Source organism: Macaca nemestrina, chromosome 1 (genome assembly GCF_043159975.1).
Source record: "Macaca nemestrina isolate mMacNem1 chromosome 1, mMacNem.hap1, whole genome shotgun sequence".
NCBI lineage: Eukaryota > Metazoa > Chordata > Mammalia > Primates > Cercopithecidae > Macaca > Macaca nemestrina.
Window position 1 is genome coordinate 140,182,065 of NC_092125.1, and position 24,724 is coordinate 140,206,788.

The window sequence follows — 24,724 nt, forward strand, 5'->3', positions numbered from 1 at the left end:
AGGATGGTCTCAATCTCCTGACCTCACGATCCACCCACCTCGGCCTCCCAAAGTGCTGGGATTACAGGCGTGAGCCACCACACCTGGCCCAGGAAATTCTTTTATATCAACCTTAACTCCTTCTATGTAAGAAGAAAACATAGTTGGAAAATTAAGTCTGAATTTTTTAAGTTTGGGGACACAATAGAGATATATTGTCTTTCAAATATAAAGTGTACATGCTCGCTAAACGTACTTTAAGACCACTTAAGATGAACTTGTGATGGTTATTAATATTATATGAGGGATGAGGAAAATGAAAGCAAAGTTTTATAAAGATTAATTCAAGTGAACATACTAGTAGTGGAATGAGAAAATCCTTACCACCCTAGCTAAATAAAAGCAGTCAACTACTGCACTAGTGTGTATTTTCAAGCAAATACAGAAGCAAAACTCATTAGCTCTTTAAAAAATACACACATTTAATGTTGGTCTGTTTTAATTTCTAAGTAAAGCAATTGCAAAAATACAAACTGAACATCAGAGCCATGTGAACCACCATGAGAAAATAAAACAGACATTCACAATAATTACGTCTAACGACAGTTCAGCTGAATAAATCATCTTCCAAGTATGTTAAAGAAAAAGTTTCTAAAAATACTGCTGGTGTTCAGTTAGAATTAAAGGACTTTGGGGAAAATGAAATAATATGATACAGGTGGAGTGAATAAGGATACACGGGATTTACATTTTTCATTACCCCTAGATATAAACAAACATTCAAAAATCAACACAAACTCTGTGTGTTATTCAAAATATTGCAGCTGCAGGAAAGGCAACCTTAAATTAATAGCTAGGGGAAAATCAAGTTTTGGTGGAGGTAAACAGAAGTAACAGTTTTTAATTTGCACTTTTGTAAAGCTCATTTATACCTGGCCAACCAGGAACCAAATGCAGACAATGAAGTTCTCTGCTTCTTTTGGCTATAATGTGACAAGAAAGGATCATCTTTTGAAGATGTTTAAAGAAATAAAGCAACTTTCTTTATAAACAGTCAAATAATCAATTAATGGAATAAATAAGTACTAACCCACATTTTAACCACTCTGTAATCACTACACTTTACATATTTTTTATTTTGGCGGCAAATTCCCCCATTATTAGTCTAAAATCCACCAATCACTTTTAAAAGTAAAATGAATAGCCACCAAAATAAGAAAATCTTCTGTTCACTCTTTGGCTAAAAAGGAAAACAAAACAAAACAAAAAGAAACAGAAGACAACTCTAACACTGGTGATAAAAGAAACTTTTTTTTTACAAGTAAAATAAAGTTATCAATTTAAATCTTGGTACATTTTATAAAAACAAGAGGTAATGTTGTAATAAAACAGCAGTAGCCTCAGCTGGCAACAAACTGTTTGTTAACCCTGTGCAATAAAATACTTTGTTCATACTACACTTATTCAAACATGACTAACAGTTACTACAGACATTTCAGGAATCTTCACGGGACTCCTATAGACTTACTGTTAAAACTGAGAGACATTTACAATCATAATGTGCCATGAAAACTTGAAAACGTTACTTCTAGTAGGAGATAATGTTCATATTATTTGAATTTGTTTAGGTACTGAACAGCTGAGTTACAAGGACTAAAAGTGAAAAGCATTCTAAAAGCCCATGAACACTGTTGTTCAAACCCTTCTTCAGAACACACTAAACTTGTCTGACACATTTCTCTTCATACATAGCAAGCAACAGCACCCAATAAAAGCCTGAGAAGAAATGCTGCTGTGTAAATACTGCAACTATTCCTGAAAAAAGAATTATGGGATATATACTCCAAAGCTGCCCATTCCCATAATTTGTATTGCATAGGTCACATAATCACACACATATATATACACGTGTGTATATATATGCACATGCAAGAATATATTAAGACGACAATGAAGTCTAGTCACAGAGCAATTTACAGGCTCAATATATTTTTTTACACTTTGCTTGAAAGAAAATTTCAATATTTTACAGTCTTTCAGTAGGCATTATATACACTGCACTTTATGAATCTAAAAGGTATTGAAATAAATTTTTCCAACATTTTGGTAACAAAACAGACAACGTTTCTCCAAATACTTGTGCTATCTACATGATGTTTGCTCTGATAACCACTAATCACAAAAAACTGACTCAATGAAATAATTAGAAAAATTGTCTAACACCATGCATGGGTTTCAATCATTTTTAATATCCTACCCTAGAAACATTCTACAAATCTTAAGATTTAAAAAATTAAGTCTCTGTTCTGATTTTTAAAAGATACCTTTTTATGACAATATCCATAACATTGACAGGTACATGTTAAGGCTAGTATCATCCCCTTTTTTGAATTTTTTTGACTTTTTTTTTTTTTTTTAAGAAAGATAGTGAAAGCCAGACTCCTTTAGGGCTTTGAACTGTACCTACAGAAAATCAGAGTGCAGTGAACATAATGTTCAGTCCTACAGTCAGGATGCAGTTGCTCCTTCCCATTCCACAAGATACTGCACCTTTCCATCAAGTGTCACCCGACGGGCCAAAACTCGGTATTTTTCGCCACATGCTATTCTACCTGCAGCACCAAAATAACTGGTAATGGAGTTCTTTAGATGATTGAGTTGTAACTCCTGATCTGCTAAGTTATTCAGAATCTCTGTGTTGAGTTCATCAAACTGATAATCTTCTTTGCCTTCATCATCTTTTACAATTTCTGAGTTCTGAGTCTGGAGTGCTCTTCTTGGAAGACGACCTCTTCTTCTCCGCAAATGTGGTATTGCAGCAGGCCAAGATCTTCCTGTACGCGTTCTTTTTCTGGAGTCAGATAATCTATGTAACAGAGAAGGCCAGAATTGTCTGCTAAGCTTTTTAAGCATCCTATGCCCACACAATATGTTCTCTTTTTTGGATTATTCTACTATACCATATATCCTTGATGACATAAAAATAAGCCAAACTCAAACAATAAATGCGATATAAATGGACTATCACTTGTGCTCCTTACTTTAGATTTTGTCACCTTCTTGGGGCTGAACTTTGTAGAGCTTTTCTTCCTTTACTAGTAAGCTGAGGGTAATTTTTTTACTTAGGAGGCCAACAAGGAAAAATTCTTATCAAGAGGCCCTACTCATAAATCATGTATTGCCAATAATCTCATCATTTAAAAGAGCTCATTTATTTTTCATTGGAACAAATAATGAATGAGCACAAACTACATCTACGACACTGTTCCATGTCCTTGAAGAGTAGAACTAGAATAGAGGTTCTCTTATTACCAGTTCTAGGCCTAGTGAAGTAATACACCAGAATAAGCACAAACTAGCAGTCAGAGTATCCTGGGTCTAGCTCTATTATTTGGCCAAATTCAAATCTTATTCTCTATGTTCACTTACTGAGTGAAGGGGTTGGATTGGATAATTTGTAAGGTCCTTTTCAGCACAGAAATTCAATTATTTTATGATTTTATAATAAAAGGAGAATATAGCACAACAACTAAATTGAAAGACCCACAGTCATACTGTATAAATTAACAATCCAGCTCTGTTATACTTGCTAAACATGCAATGTTGGGCTTGTTACTTAAAATCCCCTAAGTCTCAGTTTCCTCATCTGTAAAATGAGAACAACAGGACTTATACAACTCAAAAAATTGTTCTCTTTTGTTTGTCTGAGACAAGGCCTCACTCTCTTGCCCAGGCTGCAGTGCAGTGGCACAATCATGGCTCACTACAGCCTTGACCTCCTGGGCTCAAGTAATCCTCCACCTCAGGTTCCTGATTATCTAGGACTACAGACAGCACCACCACACCCAGATAACTTTTTTCTTTTGTAGGGATGGTGTCTCATCTCAAACTCTTGCCTCAAGCAGTCCTCCTACCTTGGCCTCCCAAAGTGCTGAGATTATAGGCATAAGCCACCACACCCAGCCAAAAAATTGTTTTAAGAATTAAATACGATAATATACATAAAAAGCTTAGCAGAGTACCTAGTAAGAGGCCCAAAAAAGTCAATTATTCAGAATTCATTAATAAATGGGTTACACTTTAAGCATTTAATGTAGAATTTTGCATAATTTACAATAGCAGTTTTTGAATTATGAACAAAATTTAAACAGAACAAAGTAAAAAACTTGAAAATAGTAGCTCTGACCCCAAACAGATTAACCTTTTCATACCTGACATGACATGCTTTAGAGAAAAGTTGTCCTGATTGGGCGCAGTGGCTCACGCCTGTAATCCCAGCACTTTGGGAGGCCGAGGCAGGTAGATCACTTGAGTTTAGGAGTTCAAGACCTGCCTGGCCAACACGGTGAAACCCCATCTCTACTAAAAATACAAAAAGTTAGCTGGGCATGGTTGCGCACGCCTGTAATCCCAGCTATGTGAGAGGCTGAGGCGCGAGAATCGCTTGAATCCGGGAGGCAGAGGTTGCAGTGAGTCAAGATCATGCCACTGCACTCCAGCCTGGGTGACAGAGTAGTCTCCAAAAAAAAAAAAACAATAAACAAAAATGTCCTTCTGAAGGGCTGGATTAAATATCAGATAAAAATCCTAAGTTTAAAATCATTTTATGGACAAAAGGATTTAGGTGTCTGATTCTTTTTTTTTTTTCTTTTTCCCAATCAAATCTTGGCTAGTTGCAATGGCTCATGCATGTAATCCCAGCACTTGAGAAGGCCAACACAGGAGGATCACTTGAGGCCAGGAGTTCAAGACCAACCTGGGCAACTTAGCAAAACCATCTCTACAAAAAATAAAAAAGCATTAGTTAGGTGTGGTGGCACAATCTCTAGTCCTAGTCACTACAGAGGCTGACGTGGGAGGACTTTTTTGAAGCCAGGAGTTTGAGGCTGCAATGAGCCATGATTGTGCCACTGTACTCTAGCCTGGGCAACAGAATGAGAATCTGTCTCTTAAAAAATAAAAAAATCAAATCTTTCTAAAGCAAAGAACACTTGTGTAAGCAGAGGCATTAAAAAGCCTAACAAGCACAGCTTCTAAACAATGGTATACTTTTTCTCTGTGTTCACAGCAAATTTCCACACAAACTTGAAAAATACAATGTTTGTACTCTAGAAAGCAAAAATATTCAAATGAATATTAACAACTAATGGGATCTACATCTGGATTACCGCTCAAAAAGCTGATAGACACAACTTGCATCACTTTCAATTGCTAAAAAATTATTCAATCAACACTTTACAAAGAAAAGGAATCTAGAATAAGAAAAGTAAAAAAAATAAGAACTAAAATATCTACCCATAATGCCTGGAAATGCTAGACGAGGTAGTTTCTTTTGCACTGGAAGCACCCGTGAAATCCACATCTGAGGTATTAGATGAATGTGCAGTTCCCTCAGTTCTCCTGAGACAAAAGAATTTAAATCGTGTAATGACTATATTATATAACAAACAGAAATATTAACATCCACTCAAAAGACAAAACCTAGAAAGGGAGAAAATAACTTTCTATTTACCCTATAGAACAAGGTAAATCCAAAGTAGGATTCTCTGAAACTGACTCCTTATCCTGGAAAATAAAAATATATACTTAAAGCATGTCTCTAGAATAAGCTGAAAAAAATACTAGCTTCTCAGTTATTTCACGCATCCTTCTTCTTGAGAACATATACCAACATATCCTCTTACCAAAAGTGGCTCAGCAGTTTTTTGAATCATTTTTCTTGTATATGGGCCAGGTGGACGACCTACAGATTTTTTCTTTCCTTTTTTTTCTATGCCATTGCTTACTTCCCTGAAATGGAAAACCATTATGCATTTAATCTCTGCATCAAGAAAACAAAGACATTGACTCTATGTAGGTAACTAGACATATATACACATATATTTTACTATTTTATATTAATGGTAATATAAAAATTATTAATTGAATCCACAAGTTTAGTCAAGTGCATTGATAATATATTCTAATTTAAATAAATATTTCTTGACTTTAAAGATATTTAAACCATTATGAAAGGTTTAAAAAAGTCCTCTTTAATATAATTCTGAAAATATAAACCACTTAAAGATTTAAAAACAACAACAACAAAAACCAGACAATTATACTGAATGGAAGATTTCAAAACTCCTAAAAGCTCAATTATATAGTTTAATTTTAGGTTGTTACAACGTGGAGGATGTTTCAAGGATTTACTACTAAAAATGACTATGAATTTAGCAGTTAACCTAATGGAGTCAAGAAATAGCTATGTTAAAATTATAGTAGTCATAAAGGCTGCCTTTAGATATATATGTAGATTCTTGAATGACACTATCAGAAAGAGAATGAAGCCCAGAGTGGCAGAACGTAAAGAAGAAAGGAGTAAGAAATCCTTCATATTCTCAGGGAGTCATTCAAAAGGTCTTTCTAGGTCACAAAGACCTAGAAAACCATATTTTAAACATAAAGCCAAATTCCAAGCAATAGGAAGGAAAAAAGTGCAACAGGCAAAGACACTCTAATTAATAGAAAAAAATAAAAAATATATATAGAAAGAATATTTCATTTACTCAACAATAGCTACCATATAAAGACGATATTAGATAATATGGATACAAAGGTGTTCCTGGTGCTAAAGAGTTCACAATATAGTTAGAAAGTGACAAATGTGTATACAAGCAAGCTAATAAAATGGAGTGAGGGCTACGAGAAAATTGTCCAGGAAACTTTAATTAAGGAGAGGAAAAAAGAACACTATATAATAGCCTAGAAAGAGATGAATGGAGAAAGTAGGAAAAAAACTTATCCCTCTAGATGCCAAACAAGGTCAGGGAATAAAGGTGGAACTATGAGGAAGGAGAAAGTAGGGGAACTATAAGGACAAAGCAGAACCAGACACTATAATCAAAAGTCTCAAGAACAAGATGGATGGGATATCCATTTCTTTTGTAAAATGATCAACATAATATTTATAAAGGACTCCTGGACTAAAGAAAGTAACCTCTAACTAAAAGGAACAACTTATACACAAGGTCCAGAAGGAACTCAGGATGCCTTTAAACAAAGCAGCTGAATCCTTATCTGGTGGCATCAGATGACCTGATAGCTACCACAAAGGGAGCATCCTATCACAATCATGATAGAAATGAAAAAGCTTGTGGAATTATTTTTTTCTGATTCATAATATGGCAACTGCTAGCAAAGGATTTGAGTGACCAAATCTGAAAGTGATAGGAATAATAAGCATTCTTTCCTTCAGGAAAGAAAACTTAATTAGCAGCTAATTTCTTACAAACTTCAAATAACTGGACTCATTGTCAAGGCTTTGTAATCACATTTTCCTTATCTCCAAGATGACTATTCCATACCTTTAATTGATCCTTAAATTCCCATCTCTGTACAAGACTCTCTGCTATCTTTACCTTATATTTCATCGAGAAAATAGAGGCTACCAGGCAAGAACTTCAGTCAATTTCCAACTGCCCAATCTACAACAGAACTAGCATCTGTACCCATCTTCTCTTTTACCCCATTTCAACAGAAGGATGTTTCTCCTTCTAGAAAAGGCGAGTCCCACATTTAGGCTCTATATCCCTTCTCTTTTGGCTTCTACTCTCCTATACCAATTTCCTCTTCTCCAATGGATCATTCCTACTTACACACAAAAACAGGTTCCAACTATCTCCCAACTATTTTTAAAAAAAACATCATTTAACTAGTCCTATCCCCCTCTTCAGCTGTCATTCCATTTGTCAGCCTCCCTATACAGGAAAACTTCTGGGTGTTGATGACATAATACGCTTTCCATTTTCTCCCCTCTCATTCAGAATCCTTAAAGATAGTTTCCTATTTTCCTCCTTTCCTTCACTACTGTTATTATTTTGAATCTGCCTGTGTCCCTGATATGTAGGAGAAGCACAGTTTGACATGTAAATTTGGCAATGCTGGATTCAGTCATACTTCCACCCAGTCCTATCTGGTTTCTATCTGTACTACTTCAAAGAAATTCCTTTTGTCAAGGTCACTAATAACAAAATGTTATGCAATAAATATTTTTCTTTCATTTTAATCTACCTCACTAGCATTCAATACACTTTAATATAGCTATCTTTCTTGAAACACTACCTTTCTTTTGGTTGTCATGACATCAAACTTCTTGGTTTCCTCCCATCTCACTGATCACTCTTTTTTAGTCTCCTCTGCTTATTTCACTTCTTCCAAATTTACAAATGATATCAGGACATGATCCCAGACCACCTTCTCTTCTCTCTCTACTTGCTCCCTCGGTAATTTCACTCATTCTCATGGCTTTATCAATCAGATTCCAAATTTGTATCGCCTGTCCAGAACTCTCCTATGAGCTCCTAAATTACACATCCAATTGCCCGTATTTCACATCATTCTGTGTGTATGAGGGGTGTGTGTGTGTGTGTGTGTGTATCCCTCATAAGAATCTCAAATTCAATGAATATGAAACAGAAGAATGCTTCATTCACCATACCAAAATCTGTTTTTTCAGATCTTGATTAACCCCTCATCAGTTGCTCAGGCCAGAAATCTGGGCATTATTTAATTGACTCCTTCTTTATTTTCAGAAATTTAATTCACTAGCAAATCCAATTAATTCTAACTCCAATAAAGACCTCAAATCTGTTTTCTTTCCATTTGAATGTTACCACCTACCTCTGTACCTCATACCATCTATCTATCTATCTCTCATCTAGAAAACTGAGTCTTAATTTTCTCCTGCTTTTATTCTTACCTGTATACTACCCATTCTCAAAACAGCATCCAAAACAGTTTTTCTTTTTTTTTTTGAGACAGAGTCTCGCTCTGTTGCCCAGGCTGGAGTACAGTGGCGCGATCTCGGCTCACTGCAACCTCCGCCTCCCGGGTTCAAGTGATTCTCCTGCCTCAGTCTCCCGAGTAGCTGAGCCTACAGGCGCACGCCATCATGCCCGGCTAATTTTTGTAATTATAGTAGAGATGAGGTTTCACTATCTTGGTCAGGCTGGTCTCAAACTCCCAACCTCAGGTGATCCACCTGCTTTGGCCTCCCAAAGTACTGGGATTACAGGTGTGAACCACTGCACCCGGCCGAGTATTTTTAAAAGATAATTAAATCCCTTAAATGCCTCCCCTTTATTCTTAGAAAACAACCCAAATTCTTTGTAAGCCCTACAAGACCCTACACAGGATCAAGTCTCACCTAATGTTTCCAATACCTGATGCTACTACTCTCTCATCCTCATTTATAACACATCAGTCTTCTGTGAGTTCCTAGAATACGTTTCAAAGCCTTTGCACTTGTTATTTCTGCTAGCTGGAGTAGTTTTCCCTTTGTTTTTCACATTGTTATATCATTCTCATTTTTAAGTCTTAATTTAAATATTATCTTAAATAGTCCTTCCTTAAGCCTCATCGTTAAAGTACAAAGGTCCCATCTCTATCCATAGTAAAGTCTAAAACAGTATGCTATTAAAAATGGCACTAGCATAATCAGTAACTATTTTACTTGTTTATCACCTTTGTTGTCCACTAGTATGTAAACCTCATCAGGGCAGAAGAAAAATCTGTTTGTCATTGTACTCACTAGCACTTAGATAATAAGGCACTTGAAACTGTGCTGAATGAATGAATGGATGAATGAATGAATGAAAAGTGAACAAACAAACAGGCTAGTACTCTTAAGCTGTTTGCTAACAAAATCAATAGAGTCTATTCCTGGAAGGCCAAAGTCCTAAAATAAACAAGCATCTGGCATCAACTCTTCATACCTTGTCTAAGCAAGATATTATAGACCCCCCAAAAAAAAATCAGAGTAACTGCCACTTGTACTTTCAAATATACTAAGGAGACTAAATAACATACATTTTTAGTTACAAATAAGCTAAAGAGAAAAACTAAGCCACAGATCAACTTTTACCTTGAATCAGATATAGGTTTGGATGCCTTTCTGCCTTTAATTTTAAATTCATGAGATGTTCCTTCAGGTTCTTTCTCTGCTTTGAAAGCCACATTTGGTGGCACAGGAGGAACACGAATTCGCAACCCAAACAAATGCTTCTTCTTCTTTATTTCTTTCCCAGACATAAACCTAAATTTTTAAAAACATTAACTAAAATTTTAAAAACTGAACACATATACATAGCAGACCCTAACTTAACTTTCATATATAAGGCCCTTATACTTGAAAGCCCACCCAATACTACAGAAATTCATTTCCCCTTGCTTTCCTTGATTCTTATCTGCCCCAGAGCCAGTCTATAGCAGGATATGATGGGGAGGAAGGGATAGGACCAGAAAGGAGAAGAGTACATGTCCACTTTTCTTTTTAAACATGGCAACTAACTTTTTAAAGGAAGAAAGAAGAACAAAGAATGGTATTTTTTGGTCCCAATATGCTTTCCCATATTTAGTGTCATCTGTGAGAAATATCTCAAAAGCGATTTAGGGAAAAAAAAGAATTCCATCTCAGAGTGGATTTATAAGGAGAAAAACCTTAGCAGTAATAGGTGACAGCATTGGAAAAGAAAGTAGGAGATAAATCCTAGAGGCCCAGAAAATAAAAGGAGTATCTAGAGTGCCAGATCTGGAAACGGAAATAACCCGGGGCAAAGAAGGGTTATTTCAGAGCAATATGGACTTGGGCCTCTGAAAAATATGATCCTTAGACCTTTCTTTCAGTCTCTATGGTCCTTATTCCCAAGCACCTCCATCTACCTCAGCTCTACTGAAACTTGCCTGGCCACAAGAACTTCCATCAGTTGTTTAGAATGTTCTCCCCCTCTTTTTCTTTTCTTTTCTTTTTTTTTTTTTTTTTGAGACAGTCTCGCTCTGTCACCCAGGCTGGAGTGCAATGGCACAATTTGGCTCACTACAACTTTCACCTCCCAGGTTCAAGCTATTCTCCTGCTTCAGCCTCCTAAGTAGCTGGGAATACAGGCGCGCACCACCACGCCTGGCTCTTTTTGTATTTTTAGTAGAGACGGGGTTTCACCATGTTGGCCAGGCTGGTCTCGATCTACTGACCTCAGGTGATCCGCCCGCCTCGGCTTCCCAAGTGCTGGGATTACAGGTGTGAGCCACCACACCCAACCAGAATGTTCTACTTTTTTGCGGGTTTAAGAAAGGGGATCCCTCATTACTACCACAACAGGAACAGATATATTTCTGGTACCCTAAGTTGAAATTCAGAATTCACTGTCCCATGAAATATTTTTACCAGCACAGTAATTACTCAGGTACCTCATGACTTTATTACAGTCTTTTTTCCTGTTTATTATACTTCAAGGTCATATCAGGTACCTCATGACTTTTTGAGCTGGTCTAAAGATCCAGCCACTAGTAATTACATTATTTAATGAGGAAATACTACCAAATTCAAAACACCAACTTATTGCAAACAAAAATTTTATAACACTTTATTGGAGTCAACACATACATTTATAAAATTTCTGTTGCATTTAAAAATGTTTCTAAGAAATGTAGATATATTGTTTTTAAAAAGGGAATCCTTGTTAGTATAGTGGTGAGTAAAAAAAAAAAGTAAAAATGGGGGGGAAGATCTGTACATCTGTATGAGAACATATCAAATAATATCACTTAATTATTTAGACCACTCAGCTAGAAACATTACTTTTCTGTAACTAATGGTGTTAACTATAACCATAGATCTCAATCTTTTTAAAACCCTATATTCCCTACAATATTCTCTCCTATCTTTTGAATATTCCCACCAGCTAACAAGATTTTATTTCACTTTCAGTAGATTACATTATAGAAGGAAGTTATTACTGAATATGCTTTTTCAATGGAATAGGCTAAATTCTCCCAGAGATACCGGTATGCCTCCCACCCACCATTCCCAGGAGAAGGATTACTCCTCCCTCCTCCAATCCTTGAGAATCACTGCTTTAATCTAACTAAAATAGAATAAGACATTAAAAAGTTTAAAATGGTATGTACTTCTTCTATACACCAATCCCACAATTCTTAAACAATGCCATTATTCCTTATACTTACTAAATGTCTCCCTCATAGGGATACATAAAATAAATCAACTTACATGGTCTTGTAATCATTTAATGCCTCCAGAACATGCTCATATCTTTCAGATTTTGGTGTGTCTGCCAGCTGTGAAGTATCAAGAAACAATTTAACGCACTACAATTTCATCAATTAGTAATATACAGGTGCTAGATAGAGGCAATGTGATGCAGAGGAAAAGTGTACTGATTGGTAGTCAGAAGATCTAAGTTCTAATTCCAAGTCCTCACTGACTAATTATGTGACCTAGGACCATTTAACCTCTCAAGGCTTATTTTCTCACTTATAAAAAAGGAACTATAAATCCTACACTAATTACTTGCTCATTATATTAATCCAGTGATATGTTTATGAAGGAACTACAAACTGTAAAATACCATAAACATGGGATTGTATTAGTTATTAAATTTTTCAAAAATTCTTTAACCTAGGGAAATAATACATTAGAATTATTTTAATATTTACTATAAAAGTTCCTAACAGATATCAATAGGAAGGAGTACAAAAAGTAATGAGAAACATACCACATTCCAGTACCTCTAGCACTAGCATAAACCGATAATCTCTATAATTTTTTAGAATACTGTAAAATTGAGAGACCTTATTTTCATAACAATTATAGACTTTAGCCAGCTCTAAATGGCTCAATAATTTTTCATCATAACAAACCATTTTAAAACCTAAACATTTAATTCTAGAAAAAAACTATTTTGTTCCAATAGGGCTTTTTCTCAGAGACCTTTCTGCCTCTTCTTGACTAGGGCATATTAGCAAACGAATCTAAATCACAAAAGAACCATCCTGAATTAATGCTACAAAGACCTTAAAAAAAAAAGCTGCTTCCAAAATATCACAGTTGACTTTCAAAATTATAGCCAGTATGTTCTTTACCACTTGAAACTCCCAAGCCTCAGAACTGCTTTAAGTGAGAGAGAAAACAAATCTGCCAAATAGAATGCTGGAGCTAGAAAAAACTTGTAAGTCATCTACTCTGACTCTATTTTACACGAGTTAACAAATATAAAGGTTAAAACTGCTCAAATTCACTGTCTAGTTGGTGAGAGAGCTAGAACCTGAACTCAAGTGATAAGTTCATTCATTCTACACTCACTGAGAGCCCACTCTGTGCCAATCTGCTGAGTGCTAAAAAAAAAAAACATGTGAAATAGGAGTTAGGTACTCATTCCTCTGTATCAAACCACTACCTCCTGTGGTAATTTCTGAAGTGTCTAATGAAAGAGAATTTCTGTTTTAAAGAAGGAATAATATAATCAGACTTTAGAGCTTGAATGAGACCCTAGATGCAATTCAGCCTTCCACCAATATTGCAGTCTCTTTTACAGTACAGATATTTATTCAACCATGGCTTAATTACTGCCATTGATAAGAGCTGATAAGGCACCAACTAAAAAAGCCCATTCCATAAGTGGGCAAAAATCTTCCTCCCCAGAGCTCTTCCATTCCCTCTTTTACAAGACAACGCTTCATATATCTGAATGCAACTACCATGTCTATAAGATTAGGTTAAAATGTTTAATAGCTACATCACATGGTTACTTCATATTAAGCTTCTGACTGTCTTCTTCCTGGTCCCTCCTCCCCACCCCAACTGTGAAATCGTATCAGATGAACTGCTATCAAACTGAGTATCCCCTATCATAACCATGGACTGTTTGTGTTTACGGCTAAAGCAGAATTTTATAATTGCTGTTAATTGATCTTGTTTTCAGCTCAATGTTCCAGATCTTTTCTCTTGATTCTGTCATCCTTCTAGAATTGAAGGTAGAGACAAAGACAGAATCCCCTATGGTCCTCCATTAGAGTCTCCCTCAAGAATGTTTCCAAAGCACCGTCTTTGTCACTGTTTTTCCATTAGTTACAAATCCATTTAATTTTCACTTTAACCAGTTCACATTTTAATATCTCATCTGAACTCAAGTTATACTACGTCTATATTATGCCCAAACCAGCGTTTGCTAACCATAAAAAAAAAAAAAAACACTGACAAACCAGTGTTGCTAATCATATCAAAAAAGAAATCAAGGGTATACATGTATACATGACTTATTCTAATAAGAGATTTTCCTATGCCTTTTAAATCTTCACAAACCATATATCTGAAAAATCTGCTCTACAATTTTGCTGAGTCAACAGCAAAATTAACTTCCTAATTTCTAAAACCCACTCTTTTTTTACATTTTGACAATCACAATGAACTCTACTTTCTTTTGGTATTTACTCCCTACTGTTTCTCAGAAATTTTATCTATTAAGTTCCTTCAGCACTCCACGACGACTCTGCAAATAACTGCATATTTTAGCTACCATAAAAGTGCCAAAGACTTCCCCCTTTCAGCATTTTGCAAACTAAAAGTACAACCATTATAGTGTAAATCAGATAATCTACATTAGAAGAGCATCATATTCTATGCCTTCCATCTGACCATGAGGTTTATTATATAAATCTCCAAAAAGAATAACTTGTTGTTTTTTGCTCCCTCCTCTCCAGATACTAATCTCACACTAATACTTATAGTATAACTCTTCCTTTCAATTACCAATATTAAGTTCCAAGCCACCTGGGCTTAAGTATCCCAACAGCTTAGGTAATTTGTTGCTAACCACCATACTACATGCTAATTATAACACTCTAAGCCCCAAAGTATTGTTGTTCAGATTTCTTATAATTTCCACTTGTAGATATCATTCCACCTCTATTATATAGTTTCCTCTAGTATCATTTCTACCACAGTATTTCTTGAATTTCATCTTTGCTTTTCTCCCTACCTCCCTCAAAAGTGAAGTAGCACTCGATACATTATTCTGCTATCAACCTCAGGTTTTCTAAAATTTAAGACCACAGAAAAGCGGTTATTACAGAACTAGGATTTCAAATAACTTCAAGAATCAAAGACAAATGACAATAAGCAGATTACAAAAAGTACTAATATCTCATTTTAAACTCCCCAAAACAATCTGATACAACACGAGACTTCATTTTATATAAAAACCTTAAGAAAGTTTATCATGGATTCAAATGTTAAGTATTTTTACTATCTCAAAGAAAATGATCCAAAACATAGTAGTTCTTCAAACAGCTACACTCAATCTATATGATAATCATTAGGTACCAAGCCAAAAGAAGTACAAAAACTACATAAGGAAACAGTGTAATACCATTATCTTCTAAAACGATTCAAAACTTTTATCTTCTCTTCATAACAATCCTATACCATATTCAACTAAGAAAAAATATGATATATGACTGTTACGTTTTGCCTTTTCAGTATGAAAGGATTTATCTCCAAAAGTGTAATATTTTTGAAACTTCTTTTTATTACTAAAAGAAGTCACAGCTTTGGATGATAATGACGTACTGATGTAGCTTCATCAATTATAACTAATCTACCACTATGGTGGAGGAATGTTGATAATGGGGGAGGCAATGCATGTGTGGCAGAAGGGGACAACCTAAATCTGCTCTAAAAAAAAAAGTCTTTAAAATAAAAACAGTCACAGTGCTTCCTTTATTAAAAAAAAAAAAGGGGCGGGGGACACAATACATGAAACAGAATACAACTGATTCAATATAAGATTACAGCAAGTAATTACAAATGTAAATATGTATTTACTAGGTTTCCAAAATAAAAAATACCATTAAAGTTTAGCCAGCCTCATCATATGTAAAATTAATTATAATTCAAAGTTCAGGAATAATAAATGTAGATAACTGCCTAGTTGTGCAATATATATTCCTACACAAAATGCCATAAAAAATCTCAATCAACTTATATCACCACAAAATTTTTTTCTTTGATCTGGTGGCAAGAGGAAGGAAACTCCACATTTTAGATAAACTAAAATCACAACCTTTGTTCTCTGTTTTGTTTCATTTGTGAAGAAAAATTTCTAGAGCAGGTGTTTTATCCTATATTATGTATAACAAGAATTGCTGAGGCAGGAAGATAACTTGACCTCAGGAGTTCAAGGCTTCAGTGAGCTATGTATGACTGCACCACTGAACTCCAGTCTGAGCAAGTGTCTCTTTAAAAAAAAAAAAAAGAGAGAGAGAGAGAGAGACTCTCCAGCCCCCTCTCTTAAAAAAAAAAAAAAGAAAGAGCTGATGTTCAAAATGACTAAGGCACTCAATTATAAACATTATATTTAGCATACACTACTTCCCATGTTTTGAAAATAATTAATGGCATTTTATAAGATTCGGAATAAGAATATAAACAAAAGGAAATTTTTGTTAACCCAAATTTGGATTACTGACAAAATTCTATTTGTAATTCATTTTCAGTTTATCAAAAATTTTCTATTCAAACAATTTGGAATGACCCATTATGTATGTTATCTTTGTATCAATCACTACATACATTTGAAAGTAAACTAAATGAAAAACACTGAATAAACATGATAGACTAGCATAAACTGTATCGTCTATTTATTACTAAAAACTCACCCTAAAATCCAATTGCAATTACAGTATAAAAATATAAAAGAATACAGAAAATTAGAAACCTGAACTTCAATCTGTCAATTACCAAAGTCTATGCATGAGACGTCTCATCTAAGAAGTCTGAATATTTTCTTATTTTAATTCAGAGAAAGAACCATAAGAAATTATTAGTCTCTTGTTCTAACAATAAATTTGATGGCTCAAAAAGTGGAAATAATCTTAAAAAGTAAAACTTTTTCTTTTTTTCTAAGACATTACCTCATAGGCCACAGAAATAAAACATGTATTATTGCTGAAGCAAATTTTTTCTAGTATGTTTCAGAAGTTCAGTTGGAGCTAGGACACCTGAAACTGATAAACTGAACTTTTTTCTTGAAAAATATACTAAATGTGATTTTCATTTTCTTATATTTCCAGCCTCTCGAATAAAATCTAAACACTAAAAACTTAAATTTTAATTAAAAATGACAGACTTTGAAATAAGCACAACATGAGGTTTTATATTATATATACCCAGTATCTACATTAAGTAACTACTGCAGAATTTCATTATGTAATGCATACAGTGTACTAACAGGTATACATATGTATCTGCATATGAAGTGCTAAAAGAATAATGGCTAGAAAGAATTTTTAAACAAATTATAGCATTAAATATTAAGATAATTACAAAAACCACTATAGTCACTTCAAATGCTTTACCCCTGACTTTCTGATTACGAATCAGTTTATTAAAATTGATCAAATGTGGCCATGCCCAGCGGCTCATGCTTGTAATCTCAGCACTTTGGGAGGTCAAGGTGGGCGGATCACTTAAGGTCAGGAGTTCAAGACCAGCCTGGCCAACATGGCAAAACCCCATCTCTACTAAAAATACAAAAATTAGCCAGGCGTGGTGGCAGGCGCCTGTAATCCCAGCTACTCGGGAGGCTAAGGCAGGAGAATGGTTTGAGCCTGGGAGGTGGAGGTTGCAGTGAGCCAAGATCGCGCCATTACACTCCAGCCTGGGCGACAGAGCAAGACTCCATCTTAAAAAAAAAAAAAAAAAAAATTATCAAATGTACACATCACTCTCTTTCAAACTTCATCTAAAAAAAGGTATTTAACCAAAAACTTAACAAAAATTTGTATGATAATCCAATATCTAACATTCAAAACTCAAATGATAAATTCAAAAATTCATCAACTAAATTTCAATAACATCCTAGATTTTAAAACTACAAACTAAATCATGCATTATGTTCTCCCTGATATTCCATAAACCCCGAAAAAGCCCTTTGATATCCTATTTGATATGAAATAGGATGTCCTTCACAAATCAAGAAAATCTTCCTAAACTTCAAATCAGTTTGCAAAATTTTTACCTAAAAAAAGCATGACTAAGATATACATATAAACTCCATATATTATAAAACAATTTTTTTAGTTTTAACTAAAAGTAGTTAATATATGTACTTTGGTAATTCTAAATAAATGCTAAAAATAAGGTCCCTATTAAACTTATTCCAGTTACTCTTCTCTTTCTGCTATTCATTAGTTTCAAAATTTTCTTTAATGAACACACATTACTTTTAAATTCCTTTAAAAAAAAGACTGTAAAACAGCATAGGTAGTTATACTTAAAAAATGAGAAGCAAAATGAGATGTCAGAACGAGAGGGGATAATCTTCTATTCAGGTAACTTCACTCTACAAACTCATTTTTCTAACAATATTATTAGATCCCACCATTCCTACAAGTCAGAAATACATAAAGGAGTACCAACAAGAGAGGAAGGAAGAATGTTGGTTACATCTCTAAGTTTATAGAAAACTTAGAAGAAAAGGAGGTCAAACTATGAGTAAGATACCCAATACTAAAGATTTCTCCCTCCCTTCTCTCTGTAACTACAATGATTTTCACTTCAGAAAATGGAAGAATCAAATAATATACCTCCTCCTTCTACAAATTTCCAGAGTCAACAGGCAACAAACACACAGGAGGATGAGAAGGCTGGTCCTGATATCCATACCAAACTTATTTGTACACAGAACTAAAAATAAAATTCTATTTTAGTTGTCTGACTTATACATGTGTCTTAGTTGTTTTTTGAAAAACAAAACAAAACAAAAAAAGACATCAAGTAGCTACTGAAGTTAGTTCTCAGACCACCTACCTCTCCAGGGTGCAATCTATCCCAGTTTTCATTAATGTATGTCATAAGCTCAAGTTCAGAATCAAAGTATTTCTTCTTATGAATAACACTTAGGTTGTAAAGGCATAGGTGTGCTATATCTACCCTGGAATCCAAAAATAATCAAATACACAAAACAATGTTTTTAGTTACTGTTAAGAAATCACAGTTTCTTTATAAAACAGTAATTAAAATGCAAAGAGATTTAGATGGATAGTTATATTCACAATACAATAAATCACTACATATAAAAATAACTAGAAAATAGTGACTAAATATTCACTTATCCTGAATAGCAACTATAAACTAGAAAATATAAAATTACTTCTTTTTTTTTTCTTTTAAGACAGAGTTTTGCTCATTGCCCAGGTTGGAGTACAATGGCACAACCTCAGCTCACTGCAACTTCCGCCCTGCAGGTTCAAGTGATTCTCCTGCCTCAGCCTCCCTCAGCCTCCCGAGTAGCTGGGATCACAGGCGCCCACCACCATGCTAGGCTAATTTTTTGTATTTTTAGTAGAGATGGGGTTTCATCATGTTGGCCAGGTTGGTCTTAAACTCTAGACCTCAGGAGATCCACCCACCTCGGCCTCCCAAAGTGCTGGGATTAGAGGCAAGAGTCACCGCGCCCGGCCACAAATTACTTCTGAAAGTGTATTCAAAGAGGATCTGGCTTTAAAAAAATATAACTTACAATCAATATTTTTGTGTTTTCACTTCCAGATATAAGCTACAGAATACCATACTTAACCAAACTATCTGATTCATGGGTTAAATCCTATCTGTTGCTAAAATATGTAAAATACAACAAAGATCTGTAAGTACTTACTGTAAGCATTTTATTAGTAAACCTCTAAAATTCATCACACTTCCAATACACAAGAATTACTACACTGAAGCAGAAATTAGCATATGTTATACCTATCTCTCTTCTACTATATGCTATTCTGAAGGTTCAAAAGAACTAGAAATATGAGTAAGAATTTAGAAGGTCTAAAGGATATCTGAAAGTTTCATTTATGACATTCAACACTGAACAGCCTTATTAATTTAGCAATACAAGTGGATGTTACTTAGTGAAGATGCCATCAGGCATGAGGATAAATAAAAGAAATAAAGTCAAGCATAAATAACCTATTTTTACTTAAGCCAAGTAAATGTATATAGAAAGTTTCAACTTGTAGGTTTAAGAAAATGGCTTTTTTTTTTTTTTGAACAGAAACATCCACACTTACCACTGTAATGGTAGACGTTTGAGGTATTCTGGTCCAGAACTGCAGACAGAGCATATAAACGTATAAAATCTAAGGGAAAAAAAAAGAAAAAGAAAAAGTTTTATACTGAGTAATCAGAGATAAAACTATTACAGCTAATATTCACCAAGTGAATAACCTACAGCTGATATAAAGACTGATACTCAAAACAAAATATAACTTAAATTACAATGCTCTCTGTGATTGAGGGAAGTTCTTTTCCAATAACAAATAATGAAACAGTTCATCTGTGAAGAGAAAGGATCTTTTTTTTTTTTTAACCACTGGAGACCTTCAAAGGTCACACACAGACTCACACATACTCATAGTTTACTAATCGATCGCTTGTGTGTGCCAGGAATTGTGATGGCTGCCCCCATATACATCGTTTAATTCAATGCTCAAAATAACGTAATAAGCCCCAAAGGGGCAAGTGAACTTCCCTAAGGTCAGAAAGAAAATTAAGTGGTAAAAGCCAAGATTTAAAACCAGGTTTTCAGATGTCAAACTTAGTGGTCTAGCTTTTTGTTCCTGGAGCTCACTGTGCTACTTTGCATTCTTCTAATATAGAAAGTACATTAAGTCTGCTTTTACAAACTTTTTATATCTAAAGTATAGTTGTGTCTTTAACAAGGCCTTGTGGTCTTTTCCAATTCTAATACGATCCCTTTGAGGTTCTTTAAAGGAAGGTACCAACAAGAATACTTTAGAGTACTGTGGGTCAATAGGAACAAATGTAATCACTGACAATACTTACAAGCTTTCTGGAATAAAATCCAAAAGCACAAAAATTATGTATATTTTAAGTATATTATTCAATATTTTCCTTCTGAGACAACCCCTTTCCAAATCACTATTGAAACTATCTTTAGGAAATCTGAAATCGCAAATATAACCACAATTAAAAAGTGACAAAAATCAGCTAGTAAAGTTCAAATGCCCTTCTCACCTGTCTCCAAATAGCATTGGCTTTTGAAGGCATTGCACACAAGCCTCATGAAACCACTGCTTACATTTGCAGCACTGTAGCATCTTTAAATACCAGCTATTAAAAAAAACAAAAAAGTTAACATTAAAATTCCTGTTTTAAGGGAAAGTTTCATTTCTTAAAAAAAAAAAAAAGTGGCATAATCCACAATACTGTTCTAATTAAAGTATCACATTTCTACTATACTTACTGTAAATATTTCCTTTCCCAAAAAGGCTTATAATATCAGCTATTTCATCCCTCTCCTCTCTTTTATTCACGAAATTTTATAAGCTCTTGAAAGATACACCTACTACTTCTAGTCAAAAATGCCTGGCTCCTACAATAGTTAAATGAGCTCTGTTAAAACACAAGCCTAGGCTATTTATTTTTAAGAGGCAAGTATTGTTATGTTGTCCAGGCTGGAGTACAGCATCATGACCATGGCTCATGCAGCCACAACCTCCCAGGTTCAAGTGACCCTCCCACCTCAGCCTCCCAAGTAGCTAGGACCACAGGCATGCAACACCAAGCTCGGCAAAAAAAATTTTTTTTTTAAGTAAAACTGGTGTCTCCCTATGTTGCCCAAGCTGGTCTCCAATTCCCGGGCCCAGGCCTGTCCTCGGCCTCCCAGAGTGCTGGGATCACATGCGAGAGCCACCATGCCAGGCCTCTTGGATTTTTTTCATATCAATTCTCTAAACCCCAGGAGGGGTCAGATTCAGAGGTATTGTTGTTTGCCCCAAATATCAAATTGCCTTAGGCAGCTTTCAGATTATAAACATTCTACTTTATATCTTTACTGTGTCTCTATTATTCTTGTCAATATAATAAAAAGAACATAACGATTTAATAAACCTGCTTAACATTAATATAAATCTAACCTAAGACTCTACCAGGTAAAAAGGCTTTTTGACAGGTTTAGCTGTATTTCAGTGTATGGTCTACAGATCTGTTTGAGAAAGCTAAAGATGCTAAAATTGAATCTTCATCTAAGAAATGTATCTTCTCTTTTCAGTTAGCACATGGATTTTGGGTTTAAGAGATAGGGCTACATTGCTACATTAACCAAGCTAGACTTCAGAGTTCAAAGGATCCTCCTACCTCAGCCTCCCAAGTATCTGGCAGTACAGCTACACACCACCACACCCAGCTAGTATGTGGTTTTGATACGGTTATCTTTATTTGAAAATAATAAAAGGCACCATTTCCAAACAGAGGTATACCTTGATTCAGTCTATCAGCACTGTTTTTCTAGGTTCATGTGCTCACCTTACGTCTCTGTGTCACATTTTGGAAATTCCCATAATATTTCAAACTTTTTCATTACTATTAATATTATATCTTGCATGGTGATCAGTGGTCTTTGATGTTATTACTATAACTATTTTGGGCCACCAAAAACTGTGCCCACATAAGATGGCAAACTTAATCACTGAATGTTGTTTGTGTTCTGACTACTACCAACCAGCCAGTACCCATCCTTCTCCCTCTCCTCAAGCTTCCTATAACTTGAGACACAACAATATTGCAATTAGGCTAATTAATAATCTTACAGTGGGGGCCAGGCGTGGTGATCATGCTTGTAATTCCAGCACTTTGGGAGGCCAAGGTGGGAGAATCACTTGAGGCCAGGAGTTGGAGACCAACATGGACAAATAGCAAGACTCCATTTCCACAAAAAAATTTTAAAACTAGCTGGGTGTGGTGGTACATGCCTATGGTCTCACCTACTCAGGAGGCTGAGATGGAAGGATTGCTTGAGCCCAGTTCAATGCTGGAGTGAGCTATAACCATGCCACTGCACTCCAGCCTAGGTAACAGAGCAAGAACCTGTCTCAAAAAAAAAAAAAAAAAAAAAAATCTTACAATGGCCTCTAAGTGTTCAAATGAAAGGAAGAGTCACAAGTCCCTAAATTTAAATCAAACATTAGGAAGGTATGTCAAAAGCCAAAATAGGCTAAAAGCTAGGCCTCATGCACCAAACATTTGGCCAAGTTATATATGCGAAGAAAATAAAAGTGCTACTCCAGGCCAGGGTGGCTCAGGCCTGTAATTCCAGCCAGCTTTGGGAGGCCAAGGTAGGAGGACTATTTGAGGCCAGGAGTTCAAGAACAGCCTGGGCAACATAGCAGGAACCTGCCTTTACAAAAAAAAATACCTTTTAAAATTAGCCAGGTGTAGTGGCACATGTCTGTGGTCCTAGCTACTTGGAAGGCTGAGGCAGGAGGATCACTTGAGCCCAAAAGTTCAATGCTGCAGTGAGCTATGATCATGTCACTGCATACTACAATCTGTGCCCTATTGCTTTAAGAAAGAAATGAAAATACGTAGAAGAAAGCAGTAATCTGTCTGTGAAAAAATTCCGTGTTGATTTTACGTTTAAAAAAACTTGTCTTTTACTCTTCCATTCAAATTATAATATTAAATATACCATTTTCTAAATGGTCAATCACATTAAATATGACATTCAATGAAACTACTGATACTGGACCCCTGCAGTAAATGTTTTCCCTCAATAGTTAACTTTATGACAATATTTATAATTCACTTTAAATTTCCAGAATATAAGACTTATACACATATTTTTTAATGTGTGGAAATGATAAAAAACTAGACAAAAATTATTTTTTTATGAAAATAATAGATTTTCCCCCTTGTTTTCTTCACTGATGTGTTCATGCAGTTGCAATTCACCATCACTCACACAACATAATCAAGAAAAATAGATAAGGCAAGCAAATAAAAATTACTTAAAGGGAATTACATAACTGTATTTACTTACTCTCCAGGGCCTCCACAATAGCAGTAACACTGCTGGACATTGGTTTTATGACCTGCATCCCATTCAAGGTCTGCCACACTATAGGGTAATGTCTGCTTCATGACTTGCAATGCTTTGGCATTTGGTCCTTTCTTAAGCGCACCACCCCTCTACATTAGAGGAAAAAAAATGTGAAAGAGTGAAGGCTAAAATTTTAAACACAATTCTATACTTTAAAAATCACTCTGACACTTCTGGAGAAATTTCCTTTCCAAACTTTTACCATATCACAAACTGTCTGATTAATAATAATCTCTATTTTTCTTTTCTTCTTTCAAATTACTGCACCAATTCCCATATTACTATCATCAAGTAAGTGAAAGCATCATTAAAAAGTCACTTAAGCATCATTAGTCAAATAAATAGCACCTTTTTCTACCCAGCATTCATTGCTCATTTCATTCAAACTTTCAGTGTACACAATCATTATGTTGATAATGTCTTACAGATTCCATCAGGGCTTTAGCCCAAAACACTTAAAATATACCTTTGTTGTTGTTGCAAAAACACACTGCCGACAGAGCCATTTTTCATCTGAATCAATCACACTGGAATCAATATGAGGTGTGTGACACAACTGATGATATCCTTAATATCAAAAAAAGCATAAAGCAAATTCTATTTCATTAATACTTTCAACACAATTTCAAGATGCATTTTAGTAGTATTTCCTACATTAATGTAATTAATAAACAGGATAATAATTTCAAATTATCAATGTAAAGTATTTTTAGTCATTAATCTTCAACATAGGCATTCAGTATGTAACAGCTTTTCCCCAAGATTAAAAGAAATCATGTTACCTTGGCCACACTTGTCACATATAACCATTTCATTGGGAGCTTCTGAATACTCTTCTTGACATATTGTACAGACCATTTCCCCACTTCCAGTGGCTCCTAAAATATTTAAAACACATTTAAAAAGAGACATCAAAAACTCCATATAACAAAACCACTTTTATGACTCAATAGGCAACACATATGGACAATGTTTGCTAAGTATATTATAATGCTTCACAAGACAAAGTACACAAAATG

General features: G+C 34.9%; 1 protein-coding gene across 2 annotated transcripts in view; it reads right to left on the reverse strand.

The window, feature by feature from the left end:
* Positions 1–443: 443 nt before the first annotated feature.
* Positions 444–24,724, reverse strand: part of LOC105485397 (metal response element binding transcription factor 2) — a 58,799-nt gene continuing 34,518 nt past the window's right edge. For both annotated transcript variants that reach the window (XM_011747725.2, XM_011747724.2), the window contains 12 exons: positions 24,488–24,583; positions 24,172–24,272; positions 23,646–23,794; positions 20,843–20,938; positions 19,876–19,944; positions 18,623–18,746; positions 12,026–12,093; positions 9,884–10,054; positions 5,664–5,769; positions 5,492–5,544; positions 5,275–5,379; positions 444–2,845 (listed from right to left, as the gene is read on the reverse strand). In XM_011747725.2, coding sequence (XP_011746027.1) covers positions 2,488–2,845; positions 5,275–5,379; positions 5,492–5,544; positions 5,664–5,769; positions 9,884–10,054; positions 12,026–12,093; positions 18,623–18,746; positions 19,876–19,944; positions 20,843–20,938; positions 23,646–23,794; positions 24,172–24,272; positions 24,488–24,563 — 1,476 coding nt within the window. In that variant the 5' untranslated portion in view covers positions 24,564–24,583 and the 3' untranslated portion in view covers positions 444–2,487. The remainder of the gene's footprint in view (positions 2,846–5,274; positions 5,380–5,491; positions 5,545–5,663; positions 5,770–9,883; positions 10,055–12,025; positions 12,094–18,622; positions 18,747–19,875; positions 19,945–20,842; positions 20,939–23,645; positions 23,795–24,171; positions 24,273–24,487; positions 24,584–24,724) is intronic.